The 20514-nt window shown below is 47.6% G+C and overlaps 1 protein-coding gene across 1 annotated transcript in view; it reads left to right on the top strand.

Annotated features, from left to right (window-relative positions):
• LOC142768463 (uncharacterized) overlaps positions 1-16178 on the top strand; it is a 50523-nt gene extending 34345 nt beyond the window's left edge. The window contains exons 4-5 of the mRNA XM_075870443.1: positions 13168-13257; positions 15954-16178. Of these exons, the coding sequence (XP_075726558.1) occupies positions 13168-13257; positions 15954-16087 (224 nt within the window). The 3' untranslated portion in view covers positions 16088-16178. The remainder of the gene's footprint in view (positions 1-13167; positions 13258-15953) is intronic.
• The last annotated feature ends 4336 nt before the right edge of the window (positions 16179-20514 follow it).

Below are 20514 nucleotides of genomic sequence, written 5' to 3' on the forward strand. Positions count from 1 at the left end.
AGCAGCGCACACACTTGATCGCAAAAACGACGACTTGGAAAATCGATCACGACGAAATAACCTTATAATACATGGATTGCTGGAACCACATAATGAGAAACCCGAGCAGCTACTACCGTCGGTCGTGAACCTTATATTAACGAAGCTTGATATTGAATGTGACAACATCGAACGCTGTCATCGCTTCGGAACACGCAGAAGCGACAGTCCAAGGCCAGTAATTATCAAGCTGCTCGATTTTCGAACCAAATCTGAAATCTTAAGCAAGGCTAGCAATTTAAAAGGAACGGATATCTTCATCAACGAAGATTTTTCAGTCAGGGTTCGACAAATCCGCAAGGAACTATGGCAACACTCTGCTGACCTAAGGAAAGTAGCCAAAAAAGTACGACTACAGTACGATCAGTTAGTAATTGACAGTGTTCGCTACGTCTGGGACAACGTCGCAAAGTCAGTTATTGAAGCGTCTAGCAATCGTATTCCCCGTAGCAATGAATGAATTTCCGGAAGCCAGCGTAAATTAGTGCTGCTGAACGTAAATGCTCGCAGTTTGGTGAATAAGACTGTAGATTTTAATTGGCTCATCCAAACTTACGCCCCATCACTAATTTGTGTTACTAAGACATGGTTAAATAATACTATTTCTGAGGCTGAATTCCTACCCCCGGGTTTCTCGGTGCTACGTAAAGACAGAGAGGACAGCCGCGGTGGCGGTGTCGCCATCTTCTTAAAGAATAGTTTGAAGTTCTATCCATTACCCGACCTTCCCGAGTCAGAATCTTTATGGTGCAAAATCAGCGTTGGGGGGAAAATAACCGTATTAGGCGTAATATACCGGCCTCCTGGTACTGACCACGTTGTTTTTCCTGCTATTAGTGATTATATATTGAAAAACAGGCTTCACAAATTTAAACTGATTTTATGTGTTGATTTTAATGTACCGCATGTTGACTGGAATTTACTCTTACCCACTGGTCGCGATAGGGCACCCAGTGAAGCTTTAGTTGACCTTGTTGTGTCGTTTGATCTTACCCAAGTAGTCGATGTTCCTACGCGGGAAAATGCAATTTTAGACCTTGTATTCTTGAATGAGGCTGTACAGCAGAATGGATTTGAATGTGAAGCAGTGAATGGGGTATCTGACCACAAGGCAGTCCTTCTTAGATCGAATGTTGCCTGTGAACCCAAACTTCCGACGTACAAAATGGTTCTGAATTTTACTCACGCGGACGACAATTCAATTCTTGCAGTTCTAGCAGCGTCTTTTGATGATTTCTTGTTCAATAGCAACCAATGTCATGTGGACTTGTTAGTTGATCAGTTTTATAAAATTGTTGAACACTGCATACACACATATGTCCCACAGAAGTGCCTAAAACGAAACCCTCGGTATCCTTGGCTAAATAGAGAAATTATTCAGCTTACTCGGCGAATAAAGCGACTTCGAATGCATCGTAACACTCTCCTAAATAACCAGCACTTATTGAATTCTCTGAAAACAGAGCTAAGAGAAAAAATGCATGCTGCCCGCAAATTCTACTATGAAAGTTCGTTAACAACCTTTATAAAAAACGACCCATCTAAATTCTGGAAAACTCTTAATCCTGCAGGCCCGACATCTTGCTTACTTATTGTGAACGAGCAGCCCTCTTCGGATTCTTTAACTATCTCGGAAGCGTTCGATGGTTATTTCAGATCAGTGTTTAGTACAGATGATGGTACCAGTCCCGCTTTCGGTCTTGACAGTACATTGCCTGCCTTCCCAGAACTACAGATTGGTTACGCTGGAGTTGTCAATCTCCTACTGAACATCGACACAAATAAGAGTGCTGGCGCTGATAACATCCCTAACACGTTTTTAAAACGTTACGCTGAATGGAATGCGAGGTATTTAACAGTCATTTTTCAGAGATCCCTTGAAACAGGAATTGTACCGCAGATTTGGAAAAATGCAAAAGTTGTTCCGGTGTTCAAATCTGGCGACAAACAAGTAATTCCAAACTACCGACCTATTTTATTATTCTGCACCTGCTGTAAAATTCTAGAACACATTATTCACAAACATGTAGTCACATATTTAACTGGAAACAACCTCCTCTCCCAAAATCAACATGGCTTTCGTGCAGGATTTTCAACAGTCACGCAGTTGCTGGGGTTTACGCATGACATCGCTTCGACTTTAAACGATCGCGGTCAAGTGGACGCCATTTTTATTGACTACTCGAAAGCGTTTGATACTGTTTGCCACAATAAACTCCTCTTCAAATTAAAAGCCTTTCTGCGCGGCACTCACGGCATTCGCTTGTTATCTTGGCTTTCAGATTACCTAAATTTAAGGCAGCAGTTTGTCGCGTTTAACAATTCGCATTCGTCATCCCTCCCTGTCACATCAGGTGTGCCGCAGGGCTCGGTCCTTGGGCCTCTTCTTTTCCTAATTTATCTCAACGATGTTGTCGAAATAACAAAAACTACAAAGGTCAAACTCCGTCTATACGCCGACGACTGTGTCCTCTATTCTTGTATTAGTACCTCCCGTGACCAAATACAGTTAAATAATGTTTTTTCTTCTTTCCGTACCTGGAGCTCAACGTGACAAATGGTACTAAACCTTAACAAAACGGTAAGCATGACATTCACAAACAAGAAGGAACCCCTACGTTTTTCCTATGGCCAGAACATGAAGCATGTCAACGAATAAGGGTATCTTGGCGTAACATTCTAACCGAACTTAAAATGGCATAAACATATAAACCTAATCTGCTCGAAAGCGCTCCGAAAATTGGGCTTCTTGAAGCGAACGTTAAAAGATGCAACTCACGAATGCAAACTAACAGCATACAAATCCCTGATACGGCCTGTTCTTGAATACGCCTCCGTTGTCTGGTCACCTCACTGCGCATGCGACATAGCACACTTGGAAGGTGTTCAAAAAAAGCAATAAGATTCATATATCAACGTTATGATCACAATTTTTCGCCTTCGTCACACGCTGTACGTCTATCACTCAAATCACTTGAACACAGACGTACTTGCGAGCGTATCGGCACTTTACATAAAATCGTGAACAAGATAATCACCATTGACATGCCCTTTCCCTTTGCCAACTCCGTTGCAAATACTCGCAGGTCAAATCCCATTAACATCACACCCTTCATGCCATTTCTAGATTGTTTTAAGTTTTCATTTTTTCCTTTCACAGTGGAATTGTGGAATAATCTGGATGTTTCTCTCCGAAAGTTGCCTACCAATAGTTTTTTGAGTGAACTACCAAACCATGTGTTTTGTTAGTTTAGTGTGTATTCACTGTTATGGACCCACTCCTGCAATGTCTCGAGCTGTGAGACAGCAGTATTTGTAAATAAAAAAATAAAAAGACAGACCACCGAGGTACAACCAGTTTCATACCCCCGAGTCTTCATCGACCAAGGTGCGAGCGAATGCCAATGCCCAACGTCAACAACGACACTGTGGCCGACCAAGGCAACAAATACAGCCTCCGCGTACCAAGTCACAGCCTAGACGGGTCCGACCCAGGCGAGGAAATCAATGCCACCCGCCAGAACTGTTTTCACCAAGTCTTCCGAACACGTCGAACCTTGGACAAGATGAACTGCAGCGACAGAACTTATTCCGCCCGCCGGAAAACGAACTGGAAGCGTTGCAACATGGCCGATGTTATAGACCGCCTCAACACAAAGTCGTAACACAGAGTCGCTATCGACCAAAGTTTACGCCAAACCTCAGCAAACCTCGGCGTCTTAACCAGTATTTCGAATGACCACGGCGACACATTCAATGTCGGCCACTGGATTTTGCTCCAAAATATTTTCACACGAAGTTCAAGCGTGGAAGAGTCCGACTACCACGATGCAGCCAACCGCGCCCACCTGAAGCACTGTCGGCAGCTCCACGCACTCGCAGTCATGGCCGAGCGTGATGAGCACTGATGACTAAGAGCAGCGGAATCGGGGCTCTGGGTGCGAGGAGCTAGCTGTAAGAAGCAGAGGAAGACGGAGTGGAGAATAGGAACAGCTGTCCCAGAATCGGGTATTGTCTCTTGTTCTCTGTCTAGTTCATGACACTATATATATATTGTTAAGGCGTTTAATAGCCGGTCCACAGCGAGCAAGCACAATGGCGACAGTAACGGCCAAGCACGGGCTCTCAGTGCGAGCGGCGTCCTTGTTGGGTAGCCCCACTAGAAGGTACTCAAGAGTTCGACCCATTTCATAGTTCGGAGGCTTCGCTACAATTACCCCGGGGTCGAAGAGGGAGCCGCCTGGCGACCTAACAGCTTGTTATTATGAGCGGGTCATAATAAGCCTTCAGGCGCTCCTCGTTGACGATGTCTCGCCCACGGCGGCGCATGTCCGAAGATTGTTCAACGGGTTCGATCAGATAGTTGACGGGTGAGGTGCGCTCGATGACACGGTAGGGGCCTTCGTATTTGGGACGTAGTTTGGAAGAGAGGCCAGCGGCAGAGGTCGGGATCGAGAGCCATACAAGCGCACCAGGAAGGAACGTGGGCTCAGAAGTGGTGCTGGCATCACGGATACTCTTCTGCCGCTCTTGCTCTTGCGTCGTAAAAGTCTTGGCAAGCTCGCGACACTCTTCAGCAAGCCTGGCTGTCTCGGAAATAGGTTTACACTCAGATGGATCCGGCGTGTACGGGAGTATCGTGTCCATGGTGTGCGACGGGTGCCTTCCGTACAGCAAGTAGAAAGGTGAAAAACCAGTCGTGCTCTGAGGGGCGGTGTTGTAGGCGTAGGTGACGAAGGGCAGTATATTATCCCAATTAGTGTGGTTGGCAGCGACGTACATAGAAAGCATGTCGCCGAGGGTGCGGTTAAAGCGTTCGGTGAGGCCATTCGTCTGTGGGTGGTAAGCAGTAGTTTTGCGGTGGACAGAATGGCACTCCGTCAGAATGGCTTCGACGACTTCCGACAAGAAGACACGGCCTCGATCGCTGAGAAGCTCTTGGGGTGGTCCGTGGCGCAGTATAAATCGATGCAGCAGGAAGGACGCAACATCGCGCGCAGCAGCCGCAGGGAGAGCGGCGGTTTCGGCGTATCGCGTTAAATGGTCAACGGCAACGATGGCCCAGCGGTTACCAGCCGACGTCAGAGGAAGTGGTCCATACAAATCGATACCTACGCGCCCAAAGGGACGGTCAGGGCAAGGTAACGGTTGTAGACTGGCGTGCGACATGTGAGCTGACGGTTTACGGCGTTGGCAAGTGAGGCAAGAGCGAATGAACTGCTGCACATAGCGGTACATCCCGCGCCAGAAGTAGCGTTGTCGAATGCGATGGTAGGTTTTGAATACCCCAGAGTGCGCGCATTGCGGATCAGAATGGAAGGATTCACATATCTCTGACCGCAGACTGCGGGGTATCACGAGTAACGACTGCCGGCCGTCGGCGTCGTAATTGCGTCGGTGTAGAAGGCCGTCACGAATGGCGAAATGGCGAGCTTGACGACGCAATGCACGCGTGGATGGCTTTGCGGATGGATCAGACAGCAAGTCGATCAGCGGGCCGATCCAATTATTCTTTCGCTGTTCGGTAGCGATTATGTCAACGTCAATGGCAGAAACAGCAGCCGAGGATACTGAGCAGAGCACATCACCTTCAGGCAGAGGGGAGCGCGAGAGGGCGTCGGCATCAGCATGCTGGCGTCCATTGCGGTACAGCACGCGGATGTCGTAGTCTTGTAAACGAAGAGCCCAACGGGCGAGACGGCCTGAGGGATCCTTCAATGATGAAAACCAGCATAGTGCATGATGATCGGTGACGACATTGAATGGGCGACCATACAAATACGGTCGAAACTTTGTAAGAGCCCAGACGATCGCCAGGCACTCTTTCTCCGTGACGGTGTAGTTTGTCTCAGCTCTCGTGAGCGTACGGCTTGCATATGCTACGACATATTCAGGGAATCCGGGTTTGCGCTGCGCCAGGACAGCGCCGAGGCCTACACCGCTGGCGTCTGTGTGCACCTCCGTCGGGGCCGTAGGGTCGTAGTGGCGTAGAATGGGAGGAGATGTCAACACATGGCGGAGCTTCGCGAACGCGTCGTCGCACTCAGACGACCACGAATTGAGGGACCCGTTACTTCCAAGGAGCTTCGTCAGCGGTGATATGATCGTGGCAAAGTTTCGTATGAAGCGTCGGAAGTACGAGCACAGGCCCACGAAACTACGCAGTTCTTTGATGGACGCAGGTTTGGGGAATTCGGCCACGGCCCGAAGCTTGGCTGGGTCAGGAAGAATGCCATCCTTGGACACGACGTACCCAAGGATGGTGAGTTGCCGTGCTGCAAAGCGGCACTTCTTCAGATTTAGTTGCAAGCCGGCATTGCTGACACGTGCAAAAACTTCTTTCAGACGTTGGAGGTGCGTAGAGAAATCTGGAGCGAACACAACAACGTCATCGAGGTAACACAAGCACGTGTGCCATTTCAAGTTGCGCAGAACGGTGTCCATCATGCGCTCAAAGGTCGCAGGTGCATTACATAGACCAAACGGCATGACGTTGAATTCGTACAAGCCGTCGGGTGTGATGAACGCAGTCTTCGGTCGAGCGTCATCAGCCATGGGTACTTGCCAGTACCCCGAGCGCAGATCGAGAGAAGAAAAAAATTCGGCTCCGTGAAGGCTGTCAATTGCGTCATCGGTGCGCGGCAGTGGGTAAACATCCTTGCGAGTGATCTTATTGAGCCGTCTGTAGTCTACACAGAACCGCGCAGAACCATCTTTCTTCGCAACAAGAACAACAGGAGACGCCCATGGACTGTCCGAGGGCCGAATAACGTCGCGTCTGAGCATATCATCAACCTGCTCGTTAATTTCCCGACGTTCAGCAGGTGACACGCGGTAGGGACGTTGCCGTAATGGTGGATGGGCACCAGTGTCGATACGATGCGTAACAGCGGACGCACGACCGAGAGAACTTCGCCCGACATCGAAAGAAGAACGATATTCTCGCAACAGGTTCAGAAGCTGGGAACGCTGTACCGACGTGAGGTTGTCATCAATGCAAGGGCCAAATACATCAGGAGATGACGAATCAGAAGAGGAAACAGCACTGATGGTACGCAAATTGGGACAACGCGAGTCATCAGGTACGTCCAGGACTTGTGCGTCATCCACTGGTTCCACTCTGCCGAGACATTCCCCTCGAACCAAGGTAACAGTGTACGGGGATGGGTTGGTCACGAAAATAGAGGCGTTGCCCTGGGTGATTTGCACGGTCGCGAAGGGTACTAGCAACCCTTTCCTTCGGCAAGCACGGTCGGATGGCGAAACGAGTGCAATTGTGTCGGAGAGTCCAGCGCAGTAGACAGATACACCCATCGTGGAGCTTGGAGGCACTATGGTATCGTCTTTCACGAGAATCTTCCTCACTTTCGAAGAACTGTCTTCCGGCGTCAAATGCGAGAAGGGGGAGAGCTCAATTTCGGCGGCGGCACAATGGATGACGGCGTCGTTGCGGGAGAGAAAATCCCACCCCAGGATGACGTCATGAGAGCATGCGGGAATGACGATGAATTGGGCGACATACAGAACGTCCTGAACGACAACGCGAGCTGTGCACCCTGCTGTAGGATGGATACGATGCAAACCGGCGGTACGAAGGGACAATCCAGAAATTGGCGTCGTCACTTTACGAAGCAAGCGGCAAAATTTTTCGTCCATAACGGATACTGCAGCTCCTGTGTCAATAAGAGCAGATGCGTGAACACCGTCCACAAGCACGTCAATGACATTAGATGGGCGGCTCTGAGGGCTTTCACAATGCGATAGCATCGCAGTCCTTGCCTCGGGGACTGCGACGACTAGTTTTCCCGCTCGTGAGCAGCTGAACTTGGCCGCATGGGGGATGGGGAACGACGTCGTGGAGACGGTGACCTACGAGAAGATGAAGCTAGGCGAGTTGGCGGTGGCATAGACGGCGTTTCCTCGTGATAGGTACGCCTAATCTGTCCAGCAACAGGCGACGAGATATGAGACGTCTGTACGCGAGTGCAATAACGTGCTACGTGGCCGGCGTAACCGCAGGCAAAGCAAATGGGCCGGTTGTCGGATGTGCGCCATCGGTTCGCCGGGGTAGGTCTTGTCCATGACGCAAGAGCCGATGGACGGAACGGTGGCTGGAAAAGCTGCAGGGGGTGCTGGAGCTGAGTCTGAGAGGTCACGTCAACATACGTAGCCGGCATACCCGCTGCAAAGGATGGAGGTCGTGCGGCAACTTCGGCGTAAGTCAGTGGGGCGGGCACTTGAACGACTGTAGGCGGCCTGGCGACCACTTGGGCGTAACTTGGGGGTACAGGAGCCGGAAGCTGTTGTGGGTGGTACGCAGGCATAACCTCCGCTATTTCCTGCTCAATCGCTCGGCGGATGGGGGGGGGAAATGGTAGTGGCCGATTGTTGAGCAGCCGGTGGGTGGGCGAAGGGCAGGAGAGAGAACTGCCGTGCGATTTCCTCACGTATGACGGACTTGAGGTCTGCCAGCAGTGCCACCTGGTCACAGCTCGCCTCCAAGCCTGCAAGCCCTGCATCTTGTGGTGTGGAGCGACGGGTCATCGAACGCTGCCGGCGGAGCTCCTCGTAGCTCTGGCACAGCGTGATGACCTCAGCTACTGTGCCTGGGTTTTTGGCCAGCAGCATCGTGAAGGCATCATCGGCAATGCCCTTCATGACGTTCCGGATCTTGTCTGATTCGGACATGCTGTCGTTGCATTTCTTGCATAGGTCCAAGACGTCTTCAATGTAGCTGGTGAATGATTCACCGGCCTGCTGAGCGCGTTCGCGTAAGCGCTGCTCGGCTTGCAGCTTACGAACGGCAGGGCGGCCAAAAACGTTGGTGATAGCGGTCTTAAAATCGGACCAGGTTGCGAAATCAGACGCGTGGTTGTTATACCACATGCCGGCCACACCCGCGAGGTAGAAAACCAGGTTGCCGAGTTTACCTGCCTCGTCCCAATGATTGGGGACGCTGACGCGTTCGTACATGACGAGCCAGTCCTCGACGTCGGTGCCATCCGCGCCGGTGAAGACAGGTGGGTCGCGGATGCGGGGGACACCGGAACATGGCGTCGGCGCAGGAGGAAGCGTTTGCTGAGCGGCGTCCTGTTGCATGGTTGAAGGCACGGTACGGGATCTAAGCTCCAAGGGCATCGAATGTGAACCAAAGATGTTTGAAGGGCACAGCACTCTCCACCAAAATGTTAAGGCGTTTAATAGCCGGTCCACAGCGAGCAAGCACAATGGCGACAGTAACGGCCAAGCACGGGCTCTCAGTGCGAGCGGCGTCCTTGTTGGGTAGCCCCACTAGAAGGTACTCAAGAGTTCGACCCATTTCATAGTTCGGAGGCTTCGCTACAATATATATATATATATATATATATATATATATATATATATTGATATTTTAAGATGGCGTCGAGTACACTCAAGACTCTCCTTTATTGACTCGAGTATGTGCCCCACAACCTAAACTTGACTGGTGATGATGACTATGTACAGATGAAAAGATGAGACGCATAAATAATGCTCACACTTATTTTCCCCGCGCACTTGAGTGGCCGGCCCGGCCGAGACTTAGGCGGGAAAGGTACGGCGCACAAAGGGTTTAAGACGTGAAACGTGGACTATCTCGGAGGCACGGTAACGACGGTCCGAGGAACCCTCGACGGGAGTGACAAGGTAATTGTCCTCAAGGCGCTGACAGGTAGCGACATGTTCGGCTACGGTCTGAGGACTCTGCACCCAAGTGCATTAAAAGCGAGTCGCAATGCCTTTTAGCAGGTGGCGCACACGGTCGTTTTCCGCCATATGGTTGTCGATGCGGCGGCAAAGGGCGAGAACATTTTCAATGTAAGAAGTGTAAGACTCGCCGGGGCGTTGAACACGTGCACCAATCTTTTTCTTGGCAATATCCGAGCGCACCGACGGGTAGGCAAAAATCTGGCGGAGCTGACGTGTAAAGGCAGGCCATGTCGGAAAATCTGTGGCATGGTTGAAAAACCACGTTTTTGCGACGCCGCTCAAGTAGAATGCAACGTGGGTGAGTTTGGCAGGCTCATCCCAGTTGTTGATAACGCTTACACGGTCATACTCCTCGAGCCAGTCTTCAACGTCTTCACCCGGAAGCCCTGCGAACAGCGGAGGATCCTTTTGAGGGCTGGTGACCAGGTGAGAAGGGTTTCTTGGCGGTGGGAGCGGTGGCGAAGCTGGCACGCTGGGCTGGTTGGCTTGCGACATTACCGGACCCAGGTCGTTCAAGCGGCGGCCTGAACGGAGCTCCAGGGATGTGTTCTAGAAGACGCTGGGGTGTCTGAGAACGCGAGAGGACGCAGGAACCGGGCTCCACCACTTGTAAGATGGCGTCGAGTTCACTCAAAACTCTCCTTTATTGACTCGAGTACGTGCCCCACAACCTAAACTTGACTGGTGATGATGAGTATGTACAGATGAAAAGATGGGACGCATAAATAATGCTCACTATATATATATATATATATATATATATATATATATATATATATATATATATATATATATATATATATATATATATATATATATATATATATATATATATATATACATGCACACGGGTCATTTCATACTAAGGGTCCAATTTCGACCATCTGCGATCATGCTGAAAGAAATCGTGAAGGTATATGTAAATGTGACATGTAGTTATTGGGGCGTTATACTTCAGAGAAAATTTTTTGTTGCCTACAGGGTGATTCAAACATTGGGCGCCCAAGTAAAACTGTCACGCTAATTTATATAATATTACTGGTTTGAATAATTACTATAAACAACTTTTTCATTATTCTCAAGGCACTACTTTTTCATGGCTATGATAGTTTATTCATTTTGGTTTGAAGGTTCTTTTTTTTTGCTTTCCAATAAATTGCAATATTCTGCTTGTTTAGCGTTTCTCATAAAAAGAATCTTTTCCATCGCTATCATCTAACAAATATCCTCCGCCTCTCTGACGTTTTGCTTGATGCTCCTTGTTCCCATATTGCCCACACTGACAGCCGTATATTACTGGTGAGCCTGCTAATTCTTTTTCTTCACTTTTTGTTCCCGCTCGTTCTATACGAATACCTCAACACTTTCCATGCCCATCTACTATCCTTCAATTTCCTAAGCCTCTCTTTAAAGCTTATTTTGCTCTGAGCTTCCCTTTCTTCAAACCCTGTTCATCCCACATCGCCTTTACAACCTCATTTGTCGTCCTCCCGTGAGCGCCTAACGCGACGTACCCCGCAGTCCTTTGATTTACATCTATTCGCGATTGCACCTCATGCTTCATGCACAGCGCCGAGTTAACAAACGTAAGCTCCGTAACCAATAGGACTAGCTTTCCACAGCCATTGAAATGCTTCATATCTATTGTATTCCTGTAAAAGTCTGTGCTTCATTAATGCAACATTTATCTTTCCCTTCGCTGTATGTGCTTTCTTTCCCTGTATCGCAATATATCTATCTCCCTTATTTGTATACCCATACTCCGATGTACTTGTGTGACCCGCAGGTCGTGGGATCAAATCCCGGCTGTGGCGGCGGCATTTCCGATGGAGGCGGAAATGTTGCAGGCCCGTGTACTCAGATTTGGGTGCACGTTAAAGAACACCAGGCGGTAAAAATTTTCAGAGCCCTCCACAACGGCGTCTCTCATAATCAAGTAGTGGTTTTGGGAGGTTAAACCCCACAAATCAAATTCGATGTACTTGTACTCCCTTACCCACTGTATTTCTTGGCCCTGTACTGAGACCGCCTGGTCTTACCATTCACCATTAGTGAATACTATCAATACACTTTTTGTTCCACATTTGTTGTGTAAAATACCAGTCCTAGTGCCTCACCTTCTGTTCTACATATATCTGGTAGCTGGTATACATTGTCGTAACTGTGTTGTAGGCCCGTGTACTCAGATTTGGGTGGACGTTAAAGAACCCCAGGTGGTCGAAACTTCCGGAGCCCTCCACTTCGGCGTCTCTCATACTCATATGGTGGTTTTGGGACGTTAAACCCCACAAATCAATCAACATTGTCGTAACTGTCCGCAAGCAGGTCATTATTGTCAGCACATAATAAGCCTAGAAATTTCTGCTCAACCATCGCACTGACTTTCTAATGTGACAAATTAAACCCAGTGTTGCTACATTCTAGCTCTTTTTCCATCCTCACCATGTACAGCATGAATAACAGTAAGGACAGCGAGCATCGCTGTCTCACCCCTGGCTGATTTCAACGCTGTCATTGGTACTTATTCCTGCCCGTTATATGCAAACTATACTTTCTGTGTATATCTCTCTCAAAAGCTGTATAGATTCGGCCCTATTCCCACTTTCTTCAATATATCCCACAAAATGCCCTGCTTAATGTTGTCATACCCCGCAGTGATGTCCAGATAAGCTACGTATAAGGGGCTGCTTTCTATTTTACGTATTCCTATACACTGAGTATGAACAAACAGGTTATTGTCTAACCACTGCCTGCCGATTCGGACTTCATTATGAAGTTCGTAAATGCGAGGCGCTAACCACTGAGCCACACCGAAGGATAATTCATTATAAAGCTCTCCCAAAGTATTTTGCTCTCCCGCCTTGGGTGGCGGCACGCCACGTAGTGAGCATTGTTGTAATTAAAGGAGAAGCGTCTTACAGCGGCGACCGAAGAGGAGTATACTGGCAACACTCGTGTACATGACGGCAGCCGCCACCGGAGAAGGTGCGACCAATAGTATAAAACTCCTAAATACTGTTCCACATTCACGCCATGGTTAGGAGTGTTGCTGACTGACACCGCTAGGTCTGCATGCAGATATATACCAGATAATGTGCAGGTGAGAAATACCGCCACCGTAGCTAAATTACTAGAGCAGTGGACACGCTATGAGTGCAGTTGGCTTGGTATCTGCGGGCGGCAAGCTGTATTTTGCTAGGCTTTCATTCCGTTACCGAGATATTTGAGTTGCTCCGATATAGTCAAAATACGATCCCCAGCACGTTGCATGGCTTTATCTTTTGTAATTTTTTATCAAGCTTCTGTCTGGAAAGGAAAATGACCTCTTAAACGTCCCTTCCTTTGTTCAATATGGACGATTGTGTGAAAGTAATTATTCTTTTTTTCTTGGAAATCCAGGTGCAGGAAAAATAGACCACAAACTGATGACCATGAACTATGATCGTACTTGCTTCGTTTTTGCTGTGAATATTAGTTCCGAAAGATTCGGTAAGTGGTTTTGATACGATGGATTGATGTATTAGACATTCGCTATAAAAAAAAAACGTTTGCAGTGTGGAATGAAATAGTCAATAAATAATGAGTCACAGAAAAGGTAAGTCGAATGGACTTGGTTCGACTGTGGCGGGTACAGAGATACTTATTTTCGATTTTACTTTCTGGTATCTTAGCTACCCCAATGTAAGTGGCCACATCCAACGTGAACCAATATTCATGAAAAAACGTGAAGAATCATTGGACTTCGCTTTCAAGAGAATGCAATCGCGTGTGCCCATAGCGCATCAACTTCAACTACACCGCTAACAGCAAAAAAACTTTTCTGTGCGTATCATTAATCGTTTCATACTATCATACAATGCCGACGGGAAGCACAGCTCAGTTGTGCACAAGAAGGAAAAATTCCTTTTGCTAAGTAGCGAAATGACCGTTACGGTTTCGCAAAGCACCACACGTACCTGCACAGCTCCGTTCTTTGTAATCGGTCAGCCCCTCTAAACCACCCTCTCGTTTTGCAATGCACGTCTGGTGCAATAAAACGACTCTGTCACACAACATTACATGCCTTCAGGAGACTCCACCCATCATAAGAAATATTAACAGTGTTTCTTTATGACTCACTTTGAAGCACTGGTGTTTGCGGTAGAGCATCTTTGTACGCCGAACGCATGCAATCTCACTCGAACCAAAGATTTTAACTTTTGTTTATTTGCATCTATCTTGAATTTCGTTTCATAATCAATGCCGAATTTCGCTCACAACAAACGACGTCGACACTGAATTTGTTGCTGTACTCTATGATTCAGGCGAAACGAGCTAACGTCATGTGCATGCCATTAGTATAGAACACCTACTCTGCCCCATGTAATTCAAGCAGTATTACTGCCAAGAAGCTTTCTTGAGTTGAAATGCTTAGATACTGTGTATCGGGCGATAAAAAACACCCAAAACATTAAGCGCAGGTGCAAGCTAGCCTACCGGGCTCAACTATGACTACCCTCCCTGCCTTGTTTCTCTTTCACTCATTCCCTGAAGTTAGCGAAACGGCCTTCATTAATGATGTTGAGCAAGTATCGAGGAGTAAAGTTCTTTCGCAAGGCAAAACAACAGGAAACTTTTGTATTTGTTCAAGGTTAGTGATATCGCATACTTGCCGTCGTAGTGAATACTACTCATGATTTATTTCTTTAAATGCCCTAACTTAGCACCAGCTCAATGAATATCAGTTGATTTGATTGATATGTGAGGTTTAACGTCCCGAAACCATCATTTGAGTATGAGAGGCGCCGTAGGGGAGAGATTAAGAAATTTCGGCCACCTGGTGTTCTTTTACATGCACCCAAATCTGACCACACGGGACTACAACATTTCCGCCTCCATCGAAATTGCAGCCGCCGCAGCCGGGATTTGATCCTGTGACCTGCGGGTCAGCAGCCGAGTACCTTAGCCACTGGACCACCCCGGCGGGGCTCAACAAATTTAAAAAATCTATCTTAAAACGATGGGAATTGTTTGCGCCCTCAACGAGCCTTGTAAGAGTGTTCGAACTTTTGCGCGTGCCGTTTGCCACTTGTGCTTAGGTCCCGCCAAGCCGGATGAGCTTGGTGGAGCAGCGGTGTGGGCTGTCTCTATCGATGGGTGTCGTTTAGTGGTGGCTGCTTCTCGGCGCATGCACGGCTACGCGAAGGGCGGTGACAGCTTCTCACAGACGGTGGTCGTTTTATATCGAGCTTTGAGAGTATCACACTGAAAAAGCGTCTAGAAGAAACTTTTCTGGAAGCACACACCCGGTGATTCAAACCTGCGACCCTTCACGGCGCAACAGCATGACTTAAATTACACCACCGCATCAAATACGTTGTCAGGCTGACTAACAGAGAGCTTTCTAATTATATACTACACTTACCGCTGACGGTACGCAATTCTTTGAGATGCTTCATCTGAGCGAAAGCTTACCTAGTTCTCGCAAGATGGCACGAAGGATGCGCTTGAAAGGTCGTTGCTCTGCTGACTCGCTTACACAGTTGGCATGCGTGCCTATCACCCTTAACTGCAGCATGTGGTTACCCCATTCTCGCTTCCTCGAATTTTGAGGGAAGGGTGAGAGATATTTGTACGTGCGGTGCTTTCACATTAAAGAAAAGACAGCCTGAAAGCAACTTCGTTCACTGCAGTGACTGTGTTTGTGCCATAGCAGTGAGCTGCAGGCCTATCTAAGGTGACTATGCAACCTGTTGCTGTCGCATTCAACACTTCCCGCTTGCGATGGTACTGTAATTTTTTTTGAAAACAGGTAAACTCACACGCTTAAGCCGCGAGGCACCCCAAGTGTAATGAGGCTAATCTGAGTCTCACGAACAAGGATTATTCGTTTTTTTAATCACACGAAAGCGGCAATGACAAAGCGAAAACATATACCTAGCCCACAGGTGGCTTTATGTGAGACCCTATGTCGACCTCGGCTTTATGTAATAATCACGCTCACATATGACGTTTAAGGCTTTCTATCATGTGAACAGAGCTTAGACAATCTTGCACTCTATTTTCTCGTGTGATATAGTTTCAAAGTTGACTGTCATTACCAGTTATACTCTATTTATACTCACTTTTCTAGCAGAAAGCTTATGCAACTTTCCTCGTTTGACCGCGAGAAGTGCTTTTGCTAACTTTTGCTTATCTTCGCGCAGGGTGCATCTTGGCAGTGACAGAGGACATTCTTGATGCAGAGTACCGTGCAAGAACATGCAAATATGTATACAGAAGATATTGTGGGATTCGAAGTATTAAACTCTACAAGCATAATTGTAGGACTGAAGTATAGCTAAGTATTATCCAGAACCATACAAATAGTTGTGCATAATTGCCTATATGTACAGTAGGCACGTAGTAATAAAAGTACAGCTGGAAACATACGCTCCATGTTGGAATTGTCTCTTGATATATGTGCCATTGATGTTTGACGCGACCTGGTAGTGTCAATAGATTGGAGGAACTAGTAAGTATATCAGCAGCGTTGTATGTCAGGGTTGTCACTTACACCAACACTGACACGCATAGAAATCATAAAAAATCATGGCTGATGAAGGCACCACCAAATCTGAATGAAAAGATGTAAAAGCTTAGTGGTGATCCTTTTCATTCCTACGTCCCATACCAAGCAACAAGTTCACACAGCACTGTCGCTTCCCGGTGCTGCTTTTTATTGCGGTAGCAATGATATGGACACTCACGATTGGATTCGGCCGCCAGTGTCAGCGTCGACATCGCTGTAACTCACTGTATATGTATACTTATTTATGCATGTGAAGATGCAAGAAAAAAAATTGAGAAGACTCTGGCACGCAGAATCGATCTTGGGTTTTCTTCATCGTGAGTACGAGGCGTTAATCACTGAGCCACTGCGGAGCACGTCCTTCAACGTTGAAACGGCAAGCTATTTATGTCTACCACTTACCTCTGCTGACGAACATCTCGGGGGGAATTATCGTGTTTTCAGCATTACCAGCAAGATGGCACAATGAGCGCGCGTCGCATCATCGCGCGACGGTGCGCGCTCTCATCCTCCACGCGTACTTTGCCCCGCTTAGAGGAGGGCATGACACTCCCTCATGCGCCCTCCGTTTGCGAAAAGCGCGTGCTTTTCGGACGCAAGAACAACAACTGAGGCAACTGAGAAGTGCCAACTAAGACGCTTATTCACATGCATCTGTACTTGTGAATACGTTTCGTGCGTCAATTTTTCGTGAAAAATGCAGGGCACGTTTTTATATGCTTTCCATTTTGCGCATGACCTTCCAATTTGTGGCTATCGCATTCATTAATCCGCCTTTGCGGCATAGCTGTGGCTTTTTTGTAGATGCGATGCATTTTATGAGCGAGCTTCATCCGGTGGCGTCCGCGTTACACTGCACATGCGACCACACTCTGCCACTCTGCTCTTTTTGCACAGGTGTCCAGACACCCTCCCTTCTCTCCTCTCACCGCGAAGCAGCTAGTAACATCATTTCCTCCTCTCATTACTCCTTAAGCGCGTGCTCTTGGTCGGTTTCAGTCACTCTCGCTTCGCTTCCGTTCAGAGCAGTTTCTAACGTCGAACTCGGCGCCAGTTGCAGCCGCAGCGCATGCAGGGCTCACAATGCCTAATGCAAACGCCTGCGCAGGCAAGGTTATTATAAACTCCGGGCCAGGTTAGCGCAAGCCAAGCGTCGGCGTCGAGCTATCCCTTCTCGCGAGATCGAATCACGGCTGTGCCGGCTACATTTTTGATCAAAGCGAAAGTGCAGTAGGTCCGTGTGTTCGGATTTGGGTGCACGTTAAGGAACCCCAGGGGGTCAAAATTTCTGCAGCCCTCCACTATGACCTCTCTCATATTCATATGGTGGTTTTGGTACGTGGAACCCCGCATATCAAGAAAATGCATTTCGAAATGCCTCAAGCACAGTGGTTGCTCCCTAACCACAGGCGCTCACAGACATTGCTGCCAAACTTAAAGAGCCACTGGAGAAGTTCCCCCCGAAAGCGGGTGTTCTCCCCGGCGAATGCTCGCTTGTTCGGTGCGGCATTGTTGCAAGCGTTTGCAGGACACGCCCGCCACCAGCGCTTGCATTCTCGTTTGCAATTTAGCGCGACTTGGAAGGTTGCCGGAACATCGGTACGCAGTTTCTGCCGGCTCTCACCCTCCCGTGCCTGTTTTTGTGCCCGGATCGAGTGCACCATCAGCTCGGCGAATGGGAGCTCTCTCACGTTGCCACGGACGACACTCTTCCAATGTTCTCTGTTGTTTAATCATGCGGAAAATGTTTCTGGAGAAACTGACGCAGGCGGGTTCGGCGGCCTCACTGCGACGGCATAAATGACATCACTCACAAAGCAGCCAATGGCGGGCATGCTTGGGTACCTTGCTGAGCACGACATAACTGGAAGCACATTCAATTTAGACGGCTGGTGACACCCCTGCCGAACAGTTTTCGCTTCTCTTAGCCATACAGAGCTTTCACTGTAATATTCTCAATAGCACATTAACTAAAAACGTTTCTGGGTCACTCACTGAGAGAGTTTTATAAAATTACTCCTTGTTTCAAGAGACAAAATTGTTTACCAATTTGTGTTCTACCAGTCTTTGTGTTTGCACGTGTTTATGCGTCGTAGCAATGTATCTTATAGCCGTAAGTAGAAGGCTGCACAAACGCGGTGCACTTCTAGGAAACATAATAAACTTCGTCCGTGCTTCTTCAAATTAGTTTCTCGATGGTATTAACCTCGGTCAACAAGAAATGCGAACCTTATGAGTGTATTTACCCACAAGCAGCTGCAGTGTACGCCGACAGCCTGAGTATCCTTACGCAGCACTCACAATTGGTACCGATGGGTGCGACACGTCTTTACCTGTACAAAATTTAGAAGTAGAAATAACCCCATCAAGCGAAGGATAGACTAAAAAAAAAGGATGCGTTGCATGGCATCTAAACTGCAGCTATGAACCAAGATATGGTCACTGGCGCAACATGGTCACGTATTTACGGTTACGTTGGCTTTTTTGAGATAACCACAATGCAACATGTCTTTTTTTCTTATTTTTGATAGACATTTTTCCTCATAGTGTTCTTACTACTTCTCAGTCTTAGCATATAAGTAATTGGTTGCTTCACACATTGGTACCATCTCCTGGGCTCAGTAAGCATACTGTGCAGGCTGTGAGCGGACAGCACCATGTAGTCAAATATAATCTCGTTGCATTAGCATTTCTCGATTCACGCGAATAGTAGCTTGTAAATAACATAAATAGGTACGGGCAAAGTCGATTACGTTATCTAGTAGTTCGCCGCGTCCGTACAGCTTGTACTTGTTGCTAGGAGGTATTTATATGACGTGTAAACGTTTGCAAACGCGGAGAGTTGTAGAAGATAAATTTATAAATAATTTGCTTGCTGGAAAAAAGGACTGATTTGATAAATTTTATCAGTCAGTAATCAATAGAGGTTGCTAGTATATGTACCATTGAGCATGTTTTTACTGGAAACATTATCATGGCGAATTAATGGCAAACCATGTGCGAAAATGAGCTTTTCTGCCATTTTGTCGGCACATGTGCACTGAATTTTGCACTATTGACATACAAAATCATTTTACTCCACAGTTTAATGCTTCCTGGCAACAGATTAGCACAAGCTAATACGTCCTGCCTATTGTTATCGCTCTGTAAAGAGGATCGTGAATATGGTCCTTATTGTGTGTATTGAAAGCCACATAATAAATCTACAAAAGCGCAGAAGTGCACAAAACCTAAACAAAAAGCTTAGCATGTTAAAAAAAAATGTCCTAAGGCAATTTAGGAGGAACGTATTTTTCGATGACACGCTTTTCAAACCCTGGTTTAGAGTTTTACGAATTTAAGTTTAGATCACGAAAAATGTTTTCCGCTCGAAATATTTTAGGGGAGGACTTTTCACTTCAGGAGGATATAGTTCTGAATTTTCTTCAAACAAATCGCTAATGGTCGATCACCAAGTTTAGGATAGTTGCCGGGGCCTTACGGCGCCCGTTCATTTTACGGGTTAACGACCTCCTCTGTAAAGTTACGACCTGCTCATGCCGCTGCTCCCTGTGTGACCATATTTGCTTTTGCTTGTTTATTTTTTTAGTTCTCTTATGTGCCACAGCCCTAGGAACAGCATGCCATGGCGCTACTACTTACCCTCATCGTTGCAGTCGTCAAACTTATTTTCTGCACGTGCGTGCCTGCGTTTGCTCGTTTTTTTCTTTACTAAGGCGCTTTCACAGAGATTGAGATCCGGTAGTGGAGACCCTGGATCCAGCCACCGTGGTGCTTCTGACAACTAGAATTTGCTTCCAGACGTCTAATCTGTTAATTGCTCGATCCACGTGTTAGAAACTGAAAAAAAAAAACAATGAAAGGAATCCGCACGCACGAGTGCACCACGTCGTTCGTGCGTCGTCCGCTATGTGGGTAAGCCGTGGCGGCATTTATGGTCCCTACGAGCCAATTTTGGACCCAAACGCTTCCATAGGAGTTGCGCCGATGAGCAGGTGATAAGTTTATAGAAAAGGTCGTGCCCGGGTCATGTGAACATGGCGGCCTTCTTTCTTCGTTTTGGCGGGAAGGCCAAGATGGCTTCCCTTCCTCCCAGCTTCAACTCAGCGCACAACATTACAACCCTTCCGTCTCGCGAGGGCGAGGAGACCGCGGAAAAGGCACGTACGCACTTTCGACTTCGCCCTTTCAAGGCC

The sequence above is a fragment of the Rhipicephalus microplus genome, chromosome 1 (genome assembly GCF_043290135.1).
Source record: "Rhipicephalus microplus isolate Deutch F79 chromosome 1, USDA_Rmic, whole genome shotgun sequence".
NCBI lineage: Eukaryota > Metazoa > Arthropoda > Arachnida > Ixodida > Ixodidae > Rhipicephalus > Rhipicephalus microplus.